The sequence below is a fragment of the Aquarana catesbeiana genome, linkage group LG02 (assembly GCF_042186555.1).
Source record: "Aquarana catesbeiana isolate 2022-GZ linkage group LG02, ASM4218655v1, whole genome shotgun sequence".
NCBI classification, from domain to species: Eukaryota; Metazoa; Chordata; class Amphibia; order Anura; family Ranidae; genus Aquarana; species Aquarana catesbeiana.
Genome location: NC_133325.1, coordinates 390,139,146 through 390,157,200, shown reverse-complemented (window position 1 = coordinate 390,157,200; position 18,055 = coordinate 390,139,146). Strand labels below are relative to the sequence as shown.

Genomic DNA, 18,055 nt, shown 5'->3' with positions numbered 1-18,055 from the left:
CCAGTAAAAGGTGTTTCTTGGAGTGCAGTACTGGACATTCTTATGATCTCTCCTACTATGTGCTACAAATTGGGGCTAATTGGGATTGGGAGGGATTATATAGGGTTATGTCTCTGCATCTTTCTTTTTTTTTTTTGGCCAGTGTTCATTCACCTGAATGTGGCTGCATATAACCCAGCCATAATGTAAGGAGCCATTCTTGGTGTCACAAGCCTAGGGCCTAGGATGCTTTCCACTTTAACAAGGCATTGTCCTTCCTCTCTTATGTCTGGCTCCAAAACATCCAAAAGAAATTTCTCCCTGCTATCTGGATGTTGTGGAGACTGTGAGAGTTTACCTTTCAGTTACTTCCCTTTTTACTCAATCAGATTCCCTCATTGTACTTCCCGAGGGTTCCCACAGGGGCCTCCCTGATTTCCACTCAACCATTTCTAGGTGGATCACAGTTATTATTATGACTTATAGTCAGAAAGAAAGGGTTCCTTCCATGCCTGCTAAGACACACTTTACTTGTGCTTCATGCACATCAGACATCTGTTGCTTAGATTTGCTGCAACCTTGGCTCCTGTTCACATGTTTGTTAAGTTCTTTCATGTGGATGTTCAGGCTTCCTCTGATGTCAGTTTAAGGCATAAGGGGTTCAAGCTTCTGTTCAAGAGCATGTGTCCTGTACGGTATAACAAAGAAAATATAATTTGACTCTTCAGTAAATTGTTTTTCTTGGAGTACAGTACTGGACATATTTCCCTCCCCTGTTCTTATGACCTCCCTATTATTTTCTACAAACTGGGGCTAGCTGGGAATAGGAGGATTATATAGGGGTATGTCTCTGCAGCCTTTTTTTTTTTTTGTCCAGCCTTCTATCACCTGAAGATGGCTGCATATAACCCAGCCATAATGTTTTAAAAGCCCCGTCCTGTACTCCAAGAAACAGATGTTACTGGTTGGTAAGGGTAGATTGCTATATTTCTTATTAAAGTGAGCAGATGTCAGGTTTCATTATTATACAGTTGATGAGATTTTTCCTTCCTTCCTGGACAGCCAGTGAGATGAAGTGCCTCAGGGATCTAGATAGCAATAAAATTGCCTGAGGTTTTAATCTTCCCTAATCCAAACCAAAATAAAGATGTTTTATCTGGAGTTGCATTTTAAACAATTGTTAGCAATTAAAGAGCAAGACGGCACTGTGGAAATGCAACACTAGAGGCATTGGGGTATCTAGACCTCTCAAGGAACAAGGGTTCATTTGTGGCTGCAGCTTCTACAGTCCTTGCTCTCAAGTAAATTTAGAAAACTGTAGCTGTATTATGCCAATAGACCATATATTTGATCATGCTGTATTGTAGCTGTATACTAACATATATGTAAGTATACTGTATATAGCATACTTAGAAGACATAATAAAAAGATATCAAAATGACAAAGATCAAATTCTAAAAACTTCCAATAGTTTTAAAACAAAATATTTACATTTATTAAAGCAAATTATTTACTACTCTCATTTTTTGTTTAATTTAGCTTTCCAATCTTCCCAATAGTAACATAATCGTAAAAGAGAAAAGGGAAATAAAAATAAGCTTTTCTGCATGTATAAATATGAAAATGAATATATATTTTTACAGCACGAGTCTATGTATAAGATAGGATTTAATTTGAAGGTCAATTGTTTTTTGCTTAGAGGCAACCTAAAATAAACTATGCTGTTTTTCTTTTTAATGGTGATTAGTAGAATTAGAGAGTTAGAGTTGTGTTGTTACACACTTAAAGTGGATGTAAACCCAATGTCATCCTTTCTAAACTACTGCCATAGGGGTTATCTATAAGGATATACATACCCCCTGCATGTATCTTTACTTGTCAAATGTCTCCCCTCTGTCTGTTATTAGACCCAAAAAAACTGCAGATTCTGTGGGTGGGTCTGTTGTCTGGAGCTCGGTGGGTGGAGTCGTGATGTCAGTAGACTCCCCGCCCACCTCTACACTCCCCTTGTCGTTATGCATTTCTCCTGTGTAGTGTATTTCTTACACTGAACTTCTGATATGATCTCTAACATCCAGTGAAAAGACAGGAAAGTAACCACATGACTTCAGCATGCCAAATCATGCTGAGGTGTGGAACAGCCAATCCTTGCAGAGCTGCTGAAGAAAGTAGTAGGAGGGAATTAAAAAAATAATGCATGTCTTAGGCTAGTGTACGAGATATGTAAATCACCTGTCACTCACAGCAAGGTGGAGTATTTGACAAAGTTTTTCTCTGTTTGTCAAGATTTATCTCACTGAACAATAAAAGAGGATTGCTCAGAGATGGATTAACTCTGTGTGGCAAGACTGGGCTCAAATGATAGGAAATCTTATACTCTACATTATGACATTAAAAAAAAAAAAAAAATTCGGGTTTACATCCACTTTAATATATAGTGTACAAGACAGGCAATTTTGATTTTAAAGGTTATGTACTAACCCTTTATTAATTTCAAGTTGAGAATAATTTCCTTTTTAACTGTTCACTTATTTCATTTTCACCTAAATAGGTTTTAGAAGCAAATAGAGGACACCCATGTCTTTAGTAATCTAAATGTTAATAGAAAAGGTGTTTAAGTGCTTCTGGCCAAATCTGAGTAGCATTTACACTTCGATAACTGTCTTATTTCCCTGCAAGAAAAATACTTTTATTGAAGCTGGTGCATTATCATTATAATTTTCTTTGAAAATTTGACTTTTTTATTATTATGACCTTAATATAATTTTCTGAGTGACTAAATGCTCCTTTTTATTATAGTTAGCAAAATGACCAATTTTAGAAATATTGCATATCTCATATTGCATAGGAATATTATGTAATGTTCTATCAAATTTATATTTGATCCTTTCAGCTTATGTTCATGTTTTCCGAATCACCTGCTGTAAGAAGTACATTCTTTACAAAGCTAAGTAGCTCAAGCTGTCTGAGGTTTCAGTGCAATAAAGTCAGCTTACGGCAGGCAACTACTGTTGTGCTGTTTCTTTGAATAAAACCATAGTAGTCTGGAAATCCTTTGTCAGATTAAAAACATATTTATTAAGGAAATAAACAAAATTCACTCACAACTTTTGTATTTTCCCTTTAAATATACATACTTTACTTAATTTAAACAGAATTATTTTAAAACTATATAGCCATATTACAGCAGTCACAGAATGAAAATGCTAGGTATCCTCATGGATCCTTTGGAGGTCTGGACCATTGTAGATCAGAACAAGGGGCCACATGCTACTAGCATTTTTGGTGAGAGAAGTTCATGGAACTGTTTAACAAGTTATTAATTTTAATAATAATATTATTTTGCCTTTCCACAGTGCTTCATTGTAGTGTTTGCAGAAAATACTTTCAATTTTGATGTATTATAAAGCAGTCCTGTTGCACCCTTGGGGACTGGTACTAAAAATCTTCTGATTTTAGTATCAGCAACTAATACTAAGCAATCATTAAATAGAAAAATAGTTGCTATAGCTGTGATATGTCCATATGCTCATATGAACAGCAGTGGTGATCACTCAAAGGTAAACATAATGGAAGCTTGATAACGTGTGTGTGTGTGTGTGTACATTATAATACAGTGCAGACCTGATTGTTTTGTGAGTGCCAGCTGCCCCCATGATAAATGCAGGTGAACCTCAATGTACAGAACAAAAGGTCAAAGTGCTCACCTGTTATTAGATATGCCGATTCCCCAGGATTTTCCCACACAAAAAAACTTCTAAAAAAGTCACCAGCTTTCTTTTTTAATGTATTGATTAATATCTTTAATCAATCAGTGCAAAAAAAAAAAAAAAAACGTGATGGCTGTTTTTATTTTACATTAAAGGTGATAAAGGATAATGTAAAAAATACATGCTGGCAGTGCTTATCGACTTTTTGACTATAGACCTTGTATTAAATTGATATGTGATGATAATTTTGTTAATGTGTTAATAAGGGCACTAAGCCTTACTGTTCCTAATTTACATTGTGTATAAAAGCCAGCTATAATATAATGAGTAGAAATTATTTACAAATAACAATGTTGCATATAATAGGCATTTCATAGAAAAACATAAATCCATTTTTTTATTGTGGTCTTTCTGTATAGTAGCATGTAGGTCTTGTCTACTCCTATGACTTCCTAACAAACAACATTGAGACTCCCACTGCTTTTGTTTGAAGTGCAAACTGAAACCTAGTTATGATATTAAATCATGGTTGCACTATAGTACCAGATTTCTGTCCTGACATCCTTAAAATGCCTTTGAAAATACAGCAGTAGGTCCTTGATTCTGTTCTTTTAATCAGCATTTGCTAATTGTGGAATATTAAAATATTTATATTCTTTACAAGCAGTAAATGAGCTTTAAAACAAACTCTTAATGACATCTCCCTCAGGAGCTGCAGGGACTGTGGGGAAATTCAGCCTCAGATGTCACAGCAGAGATTCTGAAATGGGATTGCGTTGAATTCTGCACAGTTTACAGCACCTGCTGTTTGTTTACATTAGATGTTTCCAGGCTGGTAGTTAGTACTTTGATGTGACCTTTTCATCTTTAAAACTTTGATTTGGTGCCATTTTTCTGAAAATGTATTAAATATACAGCCCTGATTTATGTTAAAATTATTATTGAAGGAGGAAGGTTTCCAACAAGTGTTAGTGCTTTAGCAACTTTTGTGTCATTTTTCATCTTGCCTTTTAAAAGTTGCCAATCCCATATTTCCTTCTGTATTAGAATTAATTATCATCATGTTGTATACAACACCAGTAAGTTACCCCCCCCCCCCCCCCCAATAGAGACTTTGTTTTACCTTCTTTTGAATCAACAGTATTGGAATAGGCTGAATGTGATCTTTAGCTTAGCTATATTACTCTGTATCACAATTTGTATCTCTGTATATTTCCATTTATACTTTGCTAGCTTTAATGTTTCAGCCAATGTTCAAATGTAAGGAAGTTAGATAATTTACACATGCCAAAGTAGAAAATATTATTTAGGGGAAATAAAAAGCCTGCCATATTTGATTATTTTGGAGGCTGAAGCATTTGCTATATTTTCTCCATGATAACTTAACAATAGTAAGGCTGATTGGCATGTCTTGCTACTTGATATTGCAGCTAAAGTATGCTCCTATGTAAAAAATGAAGTAACACGTTTTCAAACCATGAGATGATGTGAATTACGATTGCTTAGTACAGGATTTCTGTAAAATTTTCACTGGCGAATATGTAATGTCTTAGAAGCCAAACTCTAGAAAGGATAGTGTTGCTAAAGTAATAGTTGAGTTGGAACTGAAACAGTTAATCAAGACAATTTCTGGAATGTTTCCAGCACAGTCTAATGTTAAATAGGCATATTATGTAGCATAATACCTAACACTTGTTTTGTATACCTTATAATTCCAATCAGTATTATGCTACATAAAAAGGTTACTAAAAAATCTCTCAAATGGTGGTCAAAGGCACAGGCAGGATCCAGCCACCTGTGGACATTAGTGCCAGATGCCTTATAATTCCAATCAGTATTATGCTACATAAAAAGGTTATGTTCATATTGTATGTTCATAAAGTATCACTAATGGATTATGGCATATTAACCATGTTTATTTGGTTATTAACCTCACCTGTTTTATTTATTTAATGTTTGATACATATGGGTTGATTTACTACAGTCAAATAGACTGCTCAATTTGCAAAAGAAGTTGCATTTCGTGTACGAATTATGCCCAGAGCTTAGTGAATGAGGTGAAGCTCTGCTGACTTCCATCATCCAGTCATGTGCAAGCCAAAATACTGTTTTCTTATTTTTCTTGCACATCTTTGCATATTTTTTGCAAACTGGAATGTCACCACATTTACTTAGCTCTGAGGAAAATACCCTTGCAAAGTTAACAGCCTTTTTGCTTTTAATAAATCAGCCCCATGGACTTTAAAAAAAAAACACTACCCTATTTCCTATAGCCTTGTGTAAGACTGCAGACACTAGAACTAGCACCAGCTGGCAGTAGAGGCTTCCTAATCCAGATCATCTGTAACCTAAAATAAAAGTTTAAGATTTGATTGTCCCACTTATATCTCATTAATTAACTAACTTACTGTATGGCTTTGACCATATTTCATTTGTATGTGATTTTGGATTCATAAAATTGGAAACATCAGTAAGTTCAATAAAATATCTAATGGTATACCTCACTGTAGCAGTTGAGTTAAACATTCCCTTGGGATTACATTTCAAAATCTTTACAAAAGGAATGTATAGTGTTTCATGTATATATTTTTTATTGTGTTTTGGCCTAAAGAACAAATATGTTTTAAAAACATTTATTTTTACTCAGGTAAATATGAAGTATTGCATATGAATAGTAATATCTATGGTTGGGGTTGCACACTAGATGCAACCCAAAGCAAGCAATCACTAGCTTGTAATAGGCTCTGTATGGTCGCCCATAGACTTTTTTTGACTCTATTGTTCTTTACTCCCTTAACAAATTGTTTTACCCAAAATGTATATATTTAATTTTCTGTTTAATGTTGGAGAGTAAAAAAGCTGTCCCATTTTGCTTTTTCCAAAATTCCTGTTGCTGTTTTGGCTGTGTTGGCTTGTGTTTATGAACTTCTCATTCAAAAAGGTGTTGTAATAATACCCTCTGCAAAACTTCTGGGAACATTTCTGGTCTTTGTACACCTTATGCTATTGTGACAACCTCTTACACGTTCACCAACTGGTTCTGCTGAATCACAAATTATATTGACTGACAGCTAAAAAATCTCTCAAATGGTGGTCAAAGGCACAGGCAGGATCCAGCCACCTGTGGACATTAGTGCCAGCTGCCCTTGCTTTAATTGAGTTTGGCCAAATAGACACATTTATCCTCCTGAAGGGAAAGAGAATAGAGGAGGGGCAGATACTTATTAATTAACTTATTAACTTTTTTACTGGTTGGGATAGGGGTTCACAGTAATGGGTGGGCATTGTTCTCAAACTAGCCTAATTAACACTCCCCCCATTCCAAAAGAACAGTAGAGTCATAGATTTGATATAATTTTAATCATTCCACCTAAAAGTTTCTATATATGGCCAGCATAACAGAGTGGGTGTACGGAATCATAGTTACACAGTTACATAGTTAGTGAGGTTGAAAAAAGACACAAGTCCATCCTATGTGTGTGATTATATGTCAGTATTACATTGTATATCCCTGTATGTTGCGGTCGTTCAGGTGCTTATCTAATAGTTTCTTGAAACTATCAATGCCCCCCCCCGCTGAGACCACCGCCTGTGGAAGGGAATTCCACATCCTTGCCGCTCTTACAGTAAAGAACCCTCTACGTAGTTTAAGGTCAAACCTCTTTTCTTCTAATTTTAATGAGTGGCCACGAGTCTTTAGACTGTTAGTTCATCATATTCTGCTTACAGACTTTGACACATTGATGCTTTGTTGTCATTGTTTCTACGATCAAGTGGAGACAGATAGGATAGCTAGGATAATTTACTAAAGCAGTGGAGAATCTTCATTCATGTATGAATATTTACTTCAATTAACTAATCATGTGCAGATGAAATAAGTAAACAGGAATTTGGTTTTCACATGATTAGGTAATTGAAGTGAAGATTCTCAACTCCTTTAATAACTCATGAGTGCCATTGGGAAGAGTGACATATTTTTCAGAATGAACTTTTTCAGATTTAGATTTCAGATTTCAGATTTTTCTTTTTAAACTTACATGGGGTATTGTGTAGCAATATATTACTTACCAGAAAATCATAAATTGCTTGTCACAGAAGGGTCTTCAACTTTGTATACACCATATTCCTTTTGTAATGTTTATTTTCTTTGTTTTTGTGTGCAGTTTGTAAGAACATATTTTATGTTACAAATATGACTGTTATTGAAGATAAAGGGGAGATGTTTCAAACTTGATATTGTAAAATGTCTCAAAAGAGAGCAGAATATTCAGGCATGCAACAGAATTGTACATCAGAAGAAAAAAATGCTTGTCTCTAACACCTTATTTGTCCATTGTCAAAAGCAGAAACACCTTAGCATTTATCATTCTTCCTGTATGTTCATTAAAGAGGTATTACTTGTTTGGATGTGTAAATAGCTATTGTAACTTGGAACTCCAAGCTTACAAATGTGATTAATATTGATATGACAGGAAATGTGTGCCATCTTTTCTTTTCACAGCTAGGAAGAAAGCATATATTGGCTAGTGATATTGAATGTCCTGAGGTATAACTTCATAAATATGGTTACATCAGTTTGCTGATATTTGGTTAACATCCAAATTGGACCAAAATGAGGCAAGGAACAGCTCCCTTTCTTACTACATTGACACAGACATCCACAGAATATTCGTCATGGGTGTGCTTAGCCATATATCAATACTTTTACTATTTTAAACAGTTCAAAGCCCAATTTAGTTAGGTTTACTATACCTATGTCTTAGATATGTGTCAACATGCGCTATACAAGTAAGCTAGTACTGACATGATTTATTGAAAATGAACACCGTATTGGACATGCATATATTTTTAGAAGTCTAAAAAATTCAAAAAATGAACACTATTTTTTTATTTATGTTTTCTTTTTTATATTTTTGTTCATGATATGTAAAGCAGAACCTGACTTACTATTTCTTGCATTTTAAAGCCACCATTGTTCAATTCAAGTTTTGAATAATGATGTATGATCCAATACGTTCTTCAAGAAAATTACTTCAAATTTAGAAAGCATACACTAGCTGGACTTAAAGTAAAACCTGAGCAAAGCTTCCTTACATAACTAACCAAGGTCACTCAAACCTCGTGATTGGCCTCTTCGAGCATTTTCAAAATACAAGGCCAGGAAAGTGGGTTTGTGTGTTTTTTTCTTTATTATTATTTTTTTTCTCTCTCTCTATCTCTCTTGCATTTTTGTGAATCTAATGATGCACTTATGTTGCCCCACTTTTCCCTTCTCTTCATACCTTACCTACTAAAGGAGGAAATGCCACTTTCTTGGTAAGTGGATGTTAACCAAGAGGGACTTAAATCAAAAAAAAAAAAAAAAAAAAAAAAAAAATCACAGTGTGACAAAACTGAGAACATGGGGTGCTGATGAAAGCTCAACAGTACTCTACCGGCAAAATAAAGGAGTTCAGAAAAACTAAAATGAATTTTTAAAAAAGACAATTTATTTTTTTTAAAGTAACATTTGTGGATTTTATTTTATTATTTTATTTTTATACTTTCCCCTCTTCCCTCCTCAATCTCTCTACCAGTTTTTGTGCTGTTTTGTCCAGATGTCTACCTCACTCCTCACTTTTTATTAATTTGATTTTACTTTCTCTTTTTTTTTTATCTAAATAATATTTAACCCATACTTTTGTAATCTACAATTAATTTACTTTATTTTTTTTTATGTGAGACCTTAATTTTAGATTTCTCTTTTCCCCTACCCGCTCTTTGAAATAATTTCTTGTTTTCTATTTTTTTTTGTTGCGTTTTGCATGCAAAATTGCATGAGCTGCATTGTTGGGGTCAGAAGGCTAAGCAGAAAAAATAGTCTCAGTGTAGAATCTCTGTGTTAACGTGCTGTATGCAACTGTGAGTTAACATTTCTGTTCCTTGCTGATGAAGTAGTGCTAAAGCATCTCCCTATCTTTTCTTTTTCCCCAATTTCTATTTATTTTCCTCTGCAGCGGCCAAATTCAATATCTCCATCGTCACGGACACATGCAAAATTGGAAACATCACCTAGCCATCACAAGGGCAACAATCGAAATGATGTAAGGAGCCCAAGATCTGTTTCATCAAGCAAAGGTGGCCGTTGTTCATCAGATGATAAGCATCGACGAAACTCTAGGTCGCCATCATCAGTCAGACACCATGGGCGGTCCAGGGGCAGAACCAGGATACATAAGGAGTCTTCTGTAAACTCAGGAAGCCATACAAGCTACAGCAGCGATTCTGAAGGGTCATTATTGTCACATACCACTGGAATGGAAAAGAACCATGGTGTCACTGCCAAAAAGTAAGGTCATATTTAAATAGCATATATGATTTTTTGGACTTAAAACACGGTTTCACTTAAACCATTGTGAATGAAAGTAAACTATTAGGTTGTGTTTATGTCAATAACTGTAAGAGAAATAATGTTCTAATGAGATAATGGATAGAAATAATTATGGTTTGTATGTCACAGGCTAAAAATAAAGCATCACCGTGGTAGACAGAATAGCTGCTCTGAGTCTTCAGTGAAGCATATTAGACAGAATTCTGACAGAAAAAAGAGTCCAGTGCGCAGCACTGGCCACAGAGGCAGCTCCTGGAGTTCCAGCCGATCTCCATCCCGCTCCAGGTCACGTGACAAGAGGATGGCCAGAAGCAGATCTCGATCTGCCTCTCAAAAGAAAGCTTTAAACAGGTAAAGGCTGCATAACGTTAGTGTGTTTTTAGTTTTGTGATTGAACTTTTTGACATTCAAAATTTATTGAAGATAATGTAATCCCTTTAGCCATTCATCCTTTTTGCATCCATGTACCTAAGGTTTATGTATAGATAAACAATTTTTTGTTAGTTTTGGATATGACATTAAAGGGATTATAACCCCATTTATTATATGCTATCTGTACTCGGTTGAGGACATTTCCTGTTTTGAAGATGCAACATAAAATTAAAGGATATCTCTCATGGAGCGAGGGGAATTGCTCTCATAGACAACTGTCCCCATTGGAATGTTAACCCTCACCTCTTGTTCTGGTGACAACTGTAAAAGTGTGAATTTCCTCATCACTTTTTGTCACGGTGATACTGGTCACCAGGACAGATGGATAGATAGCCTTATTCTATCCAACCCATAGAGAGAGCAATGAAACCTTGACAAAATTTTAAAAAATGTTTACGTTATACATACACCTCAATAATTGGGTCATTATTCAGATCCCTGGGTATATGACTCATAGCCATACATGTTTGGTGCCTGAGCTGAGCTTCCAGAAGATAAGGGGAAAATTATGTAATATATTGTATAGTGGCCACATCCATGCTTAAACAAGGTAATTGCACTACCACGTAGTCCATCCTGGCCATATGGATGGTTAATTATTAGCTTTAATAGTCACTAGCAACATTGAAGAGTTACTCATCTTTATAGTGCAGGGTTGCTAACACTTTAAAATGTATGTTTTATAAAGCATCTGCTTACAATCACAACTATTAAGTATTATTATATTAAACATATAACCCTATGGCCCTATGGAAATAAGCTATTTTACCTTTACAAAGATTTTATATACAACTTTGTATTTAGTGTTTGCTGATAAGTAAACAAAAAGAGAAGACAGATGTATGGGTTGTACCTTGATTGTATTATACCACCTTAAAGAGATTACCCAGTCAAATTTGGTCAAGCAAAGTTACTGGATGACCAGTAATTTATGCTAATGTATTTTAGTTGTAGAGCTTGCACCTATTACAGATTGCCTGTCTGCATTCTATTGCTTTATTTTTCAAGAGGCAGGCAATCTCAAAGTCTGGCCACCAAGCAGAATGTTTATTGATAGCCAGCCTGATTTTAGAATGCAAGGTTCTTTTCAATGAGCAAAGCGCCACTCTTACATTTGTTAATATTTTTAAGATTTTTTTTCCAAAATCCATTTAATGAAAATGACATAATCTCTGTTTTGTAGTCCTTTCATTTTATTCTGCTTGGTAATTAGGCAATGCTTACCTCTTTCATTAAAAGTGTTTATAAATTGCTTATGTGCTTCTGCCTATATTAGGGTGAAGGATGGTGAGAATCGAACACGACTTAATGATACAGAAGCAGCAAGACCCCGCCGACGCTCAAGAAGTTATTCACCTATTAGAAAGAGAAGGAGGGATTCCCCTAGCTTTATGGAACCACGAAGAATTACAAGGTAAAATAAACTCACCCAGATTATTTATTATGTATGTTTGTATGTATCTTTATTATGCATTCATTAGAACATCTTTTTAAAAAGCACTGCAGCTTACATAGCAGGACCCCAAAATTAGTATACATTACCTATAACTATAAGTAATAAAGCATAATTATAATTGCGATAAATATACCACTAACCTGGAAATTAAGGGCACCCATATCCCAAAAGAACATATATTTGGATTTAGACATGAGGGGACTTTAAAGGTGCCATAACATATAAATCATTAAAAACATTTCTTTATTGTACTTTAAGTATTAAAAATCAGTATACAAATACTGTTGAACCCTAAAAACCAAGAGAGAATTTCCAAATACAAATTCTTATGTTGTTGACAAATGCTACCCGCTCGACATGTTTCACCAATTGGCTTCCTCAGGAGCCACAAAGCATTATCTATTGTCACCACTACAATTAAGAGCAAACAGAGTGTTATAACAAGTTTTTTTACAGTTGATTATACAGAAAAGTTATGTTCTATTACATATTAACATTCAAACAAATATCTGTATAATCAATAATGCATCACCATGATAGACAGAATAGCTGCTCTGAGTCTTCGGTGAAGCATATTAGACAGAATTTTGACAGAAAAAAGCACTGGCCACAGAGGCAGCTCCTGGATTTCCAGCCGATCTCCATCCCACTTCATGTCACATGACAAGAGGATGGTCAGAAGCAGGTCCTTTATGGCACTTTTAAATTGATCTGTCAACTAGGACAAAAAAAATTGTTTTATTTCAAATGACACTTGCTTTTAAAGGAGAAGTACAGCCAAAGCTTGTTTGGCTGTACTTTTCCTGTGGATCATAGGAGTGCAGTACGTTCCGCACTCCTGTGACCCATTTTCAGCAGACAGTGGGCTAATGCCCGCTGTTGGCTGACGTCAACAAGCTGATCCAGGCTCGGACAAGATCGTGACAGTGGAATCAGGATCCGCCCACATACCTGGACCGCCACCCGAGCTGCTGAGTACTTGAGCCGGCTGCTCCCACCCCCTCCACAGCCCAGCACTCCAGTGAGCACAGGGGGGCAGAGCAGAGAGCTGCTGCCTGACAGAATCTGTGAGCTGTGAGAATCGAGCAGTAGACAGTGTTCGATCGCTCAGTTCTTAGTATTAGGGGTGTCGGGGCACAGATGCTGCATCCCCCTGAAAAAAACAAAATAAAATACATACAGATAAATATTTGCCAGTTATTAACCTTTAGCAATTAATATACTTGTGACATCTTAACATTACACTTTTCAATAGAATAGATTATGCAGACTTAAGCCTAGTCGTTTTTTTTCGTAAAAAAAAGAAATTGCCAGCTCAGGAGGAGTCGCTGTATGAAGTATCTGATGTTAGTACAGCGATCGCCCCTGCTGTTCTATTGTGTTCTGACAGGGGGACTGATTGCCCTCCCCGCCAGAACACTCTGGTCAGGTCTCTCAGCCATTGGCTGAGAGCACTGATCGGGAGCAGATCAGCAGACTTTTTTTGGTCATGCCCCTTCTACATAAGCCGGATGAATGGCGGGCTTCTGTTGGACCGACTGCAGTAACCACAGGCCAGTTCAGTAGAAACCGGCCAATGCCGCCTGACATGTAGCCCATGTGTACTAGGCTTTAGTATAGTTAGAAGTGAGTAGAAATGCTTGGGCACCACATTGGCTTTTGACACTGAGAACTAGGGACTGGTAATTTTCAGTGGGGGGAATTCTGGTGTCTAAAAGCAGGAAAAAATTGTACTGACACATGTCCTAACCACTAACCCTACCTAGCCCTTAGACTGACCCTAACAGTTGATCCTTTCCTCCCCCAAACCCTAAAACGTAACCTAACTTCTTAAAATAACACTTAACTGTACTGCTTACACTTAACTCTTAACCTAACCCTAAAATGTAACCCTTAAAACACACACTGACACAAACACTTATTAAACTTAAATCTTAACCTAAGGATCTATTCCCTAAATCTTAACCTTCACCTTGGTCCGTGACCTTAACCCCTGACCCAAACACTTAACTGTTAACTTGACCCTAAAAATGAATACTTTATCTGAACCCTAAAACTTAACCTAACAACCTCACAAATCATAACCCTAACCTTTGTACTTGACCTACCCTTATTACTCACCTTAATCTAATAATAACTTATGGACTATCAGACAGACATTAGGGAATGTTTGAAAATCTCTGACACCCTTGGATGAGCCTTCAAAGCCAGAGAGTCGATCACGCAGGATGGATTTTCCCAATTGATTTCTGTTTTTTTCCTTTAAGGCATCTGGGGTGTATACAAAGTTGTTTGCCTCCCTATTACCTAATAACAATCTGACAGAACTGATGGACAGCCCAGAGGCCAAATTAAGGAGGTTGCACAGCAGACTAACAATGCTGCTGCTAATTGGCAGTGGTTTAATAATGTCAGCCTGCAAGATCTAGTATCTGTTCATTAATGTCTATAGGTAGCCCTTAAGCTGGCTGCACACATTACAATATGCTTGTACAGTCTACCTTTCATTTACCAGCAATTATGTGGCAAATAGGTATACGTGATTCAGTGTTAACTGAATAAATTGTTCAGATAGATCTTTACAATACACAGTTCTTGATCAATCTAATGGAGGTATGTGAAGGTGTATGAAGAATGTATCCAACATTGTAACATGTTTTCTTAGTTTTGACGCACGATAAGGTACCTATCAGACTGTCCTGTGCCAAGATTAGCAATAATAGACCCTGTTTTGCACTGAGATCTAACATAACAAGTTCAGCAAGAAAACATATGTGAACACCTTGGGGTTAACTGGTTCTGCAGTAATTTGCCATACAATGTGATTTGATTCTTATCTAAGTCACAATAATAGACAAATACTGTACAATGTGCTTAAGCTGATAACACACAGACACTTCCAATTTCTCGTGTATTTATTGAATACAATCATTAAATATTCACAGTGGTGGAGGAAAAAGTAAGTGAAGCCTTTGAGTTAATAGCTGCATGAACCCTCTTTTAACAGCAATGACTTCAAGCAAGCACTTTCAGTAGCTCTGGTTCAGACCTACACCACGTTCAGGAGGAGTTTTTGGTCTGGGCTCTGACTGGACCACTACAAAAGGCACATTTTCTTTTCTGAAGCCAGCCAGTGGTGGATTTACTTTAATGCTTAGGTTACTGTCCTGCTGCATGACCCAACCTTCTACTAAGCTTCGGTTGGCAGTCAGCATTGCTGACATTATCCTGTAGGATATTTTGGTAAACTTGGACATTAATTCTCTCCTTGATGACAAGTGGTCCAGGCCATGAGGCAGCAAAGCGAGCCCAAATTATGGTGTTCCATCCACTATACTTCACTGTTGGGATGATGTTTTGATGTTGTAAGATGTGCCCTGTTTGCTCCATACATAGTGCTGAGTATGCTTCCCATACAATTCAACTTTTGTTTCATCAGTAGAACAAAACATTTGCCCAATAGCATTGTGGTATGCCAAGGTGCTCTTTGGCAAACTTCAGGCATGCTGCTATGTTTTTTTTTGGATAGGAGCAGCTTCCTCCATGGTGTTCTGCCATGGAAACCCTACCAGTTTAAAGATGTACATATGGTAGACTCATATACAGTGATGTGTGTCAGTTCCAGTGATGTTTTCAGGCCTTTAACTGTTACTCATGGGTTCATCTTTACCTTATTAAGGAGTGCGTTGTGCCTTGGGAGTCCTCTAAGCTGGACACCTACTTCTAGGAAGGGTAGTCACAGTACTAGACTGTCTCCATTTATAGACAAATTGTCTGTCGACTGATGGATGCCTACATACTTTGTGATTGCTTTGTATCCCTTTCCAGTATTATGCAGATCAACTTATCTTGATCACATGTCTTTAGAGAGCTCTTTTTTGTGAGGCATGGTTCACATCAGCTGATGCTTCAATTGAACAGCAGTCCTAAAATGTTTGATTGTGTTTTTTTAATCAAAGTAGCTCTAGACCACAACTCCAAGTTCATTTAATAAATTGGAGTCCAGGTGTGCAAACTGCTGTCTATAATTATCGTTTGTTGAAGTAATTAGTCTATGGGTTCATTTACTTTTTCCTCCAGCACTGTGAATATTAATGTGTGTGTTCAATAAAGAAATCACAAATTAGAACTGTTTGCGTGTTATCAGGTTAGGACATTGTGTGTGTCTATGGTGACTTAGATAAGGATCAGATCACATTTTATGGTAAATTACTGCAGAAAAACAGTTGGTTCCAAGGGGTTCACATACTTTTTGTTGACACTGTAGCAAGTTATTGGCATTAAAAACAAGTGATTTGATAGTTGGAAAATCTAACATGTTTAATTTATAACAAACTAGACTTTTTTTTTAAATCATTATAACTGGGTTATATGCAGCTACCTTTAGGTTATTGGACACAGGCAAAAATGTAAAGCTGAAGGGACATCGCCCTCCCACACTTAGCTAACCTCATATTATTTTTTAGTCCTAGGTGGTAAGACTCTTTTTCCCAGGAAGTTTTCTTTCTCACTGGATTATATTGCAAGATGATGCACCATCATAGCTTGTACTTGATGCACCCTGTGGGTGCTTCCCTTGGCATATAATGCCACATGTGGAGTTAGCCACAAAATGGTTTACAGATTCGGAGCTGTGATCTGCCTGGTGCTGAGGTTATTCTCTGAAGACCACTATGATATGAGGGTGTGCCCATCATGGAAAGCAAAGTCAGGATGGGGTTAACCTCATGTTTATTGCAGCTATTGATGTGGGTAGTACCAGGCATAAGCCCTATACATGTTCAGCTCATTGCTAGCCCAGTGCAGCTTTTCCCCTGTGGATGTATTGGAACTACTGCCCCCTTTTTGTGGTGCAGTAGGACCCAGAATAGCCTAGGTTAAAATTTTACTTTGGAGCGATTTTAGGCTTTAGAGCATGTCTTGTGTGGTGCTGTTGTGTCTGTGCACATCTCATGAGTTGCACCTTAGTGTGTCTGTGCAAACAAGCGCTACTGCACCTGCACAGCCAAAATGCATTCTGTGCCTGAGCACCCTCTTTCATGTTACTAGTGGCTTATTTTTGCAACTACTGGGTTTCAGTGGCCTACAATTGCTTGCACCAAGGCATCCCCCCTTCTGCTCAACTATATTGTCTAGGGACAATTTTCACAGGCATGCCAGATATGGGCTTGCTATCTCATGCTTAGCCTTTAGCTCCCTTTGAGGGATGGCAGTACATCTGTTCAGGGCCCTAACACTCTTTCCTCTGATGGTTGACCCCACTGTTACTCTCTGCCTTCCTCTGATAATCCAACCAATTTATCGGCCATACCAGCCTCCACCTTCCTTTCTAAAGAGGAATTTTCCGCCACAATGTCAGAGTTCATGGCCAGAATTTCTGGCTTTATTAGGGCCATAGACAGAACAGGTCACAGACGTTTCCTCTTCAACCTACCTCCTGATTTGGTCTTTGACTTTGAGCCAGGCACAGTACAAAAGAAGGTATCAGCTGAGGAGGACCGCTTGCCTTTTGAGACATAGGAACGGGATGATATTTCTGCTACAGGCATTAATCCTAAGCTGAAAGAAATTATTGCAACACCTCTTAAAGCTGTATACTTTTGTTTAGCAGAAAAGCAGTCAGAATCTGTTCACATGAAGGTATCCAGCATGGAGTCTTTAAAATTCCCCAAACCAGCTTCCAGGTTCACATGCTGGTTGTCCTGTAGGACATGTTTAGGAGGAGAAGATTTTTCTCCTCCTAAACATTTCATTCAACAGTATCCTATTGTGCAAAGTTTCCTTAGGATATGGGCACTTCCTTTGGTGGATCCAGTCATTTTTTGCCTTTACAAGACCTTACAAATCTGAGGCTAGCTGGGAGTGGGAGGGGTTATATAGGATATGATGTCCCTGCAGCCTTCCAATCACCTGAAGGTAGTTCCATTTAACCCAGTGGTATTTACAGTATTTAAAGAAGCCTGAGTCCTGTACTTTACTCTAGGAAACAGATTTCAATGGTAAGTCAAGAGACCTAATATCTTTAAAACTTTCTGCAAATGAGACACATTTCTTTGAATTAAATACATGTATACTTTAATCTATTACTGTTTATTTGTATGTCACATT

The 18,055-nt window shown here is 37.0% G+C and overlaps 1 protein-coding gene across 1 annotated transcript in view; it reads left to right on the top strand.

The window, feature by feature from the left end:
- SRRM3 (serine/arginine repetitive matrix 3) overlaps window positions 1–18,055 on the top strand; it is a 643,608-nt gene that overhangs the window by 611,852 nt on the left and 13,701 nt on the right. Inside the window, exons 12-14 of the mRNA XM_073615202.1 lie at window positions 9,686–10,017; window positions 10,189–10,410; window positions 11,768–11,905. Of these exons, the coding sequence (XP_073471303.1) occupies window positions 9,686–10,017; window positions 10,189–10,410; window positions 11,768–11,905 (692 nt within the window). The remainder of the gene's footprint in view (window positions 1–9,685; window positions 10,018–10,188; window positions 10,411–11,767; window positions 11,906–18,055) is intronic.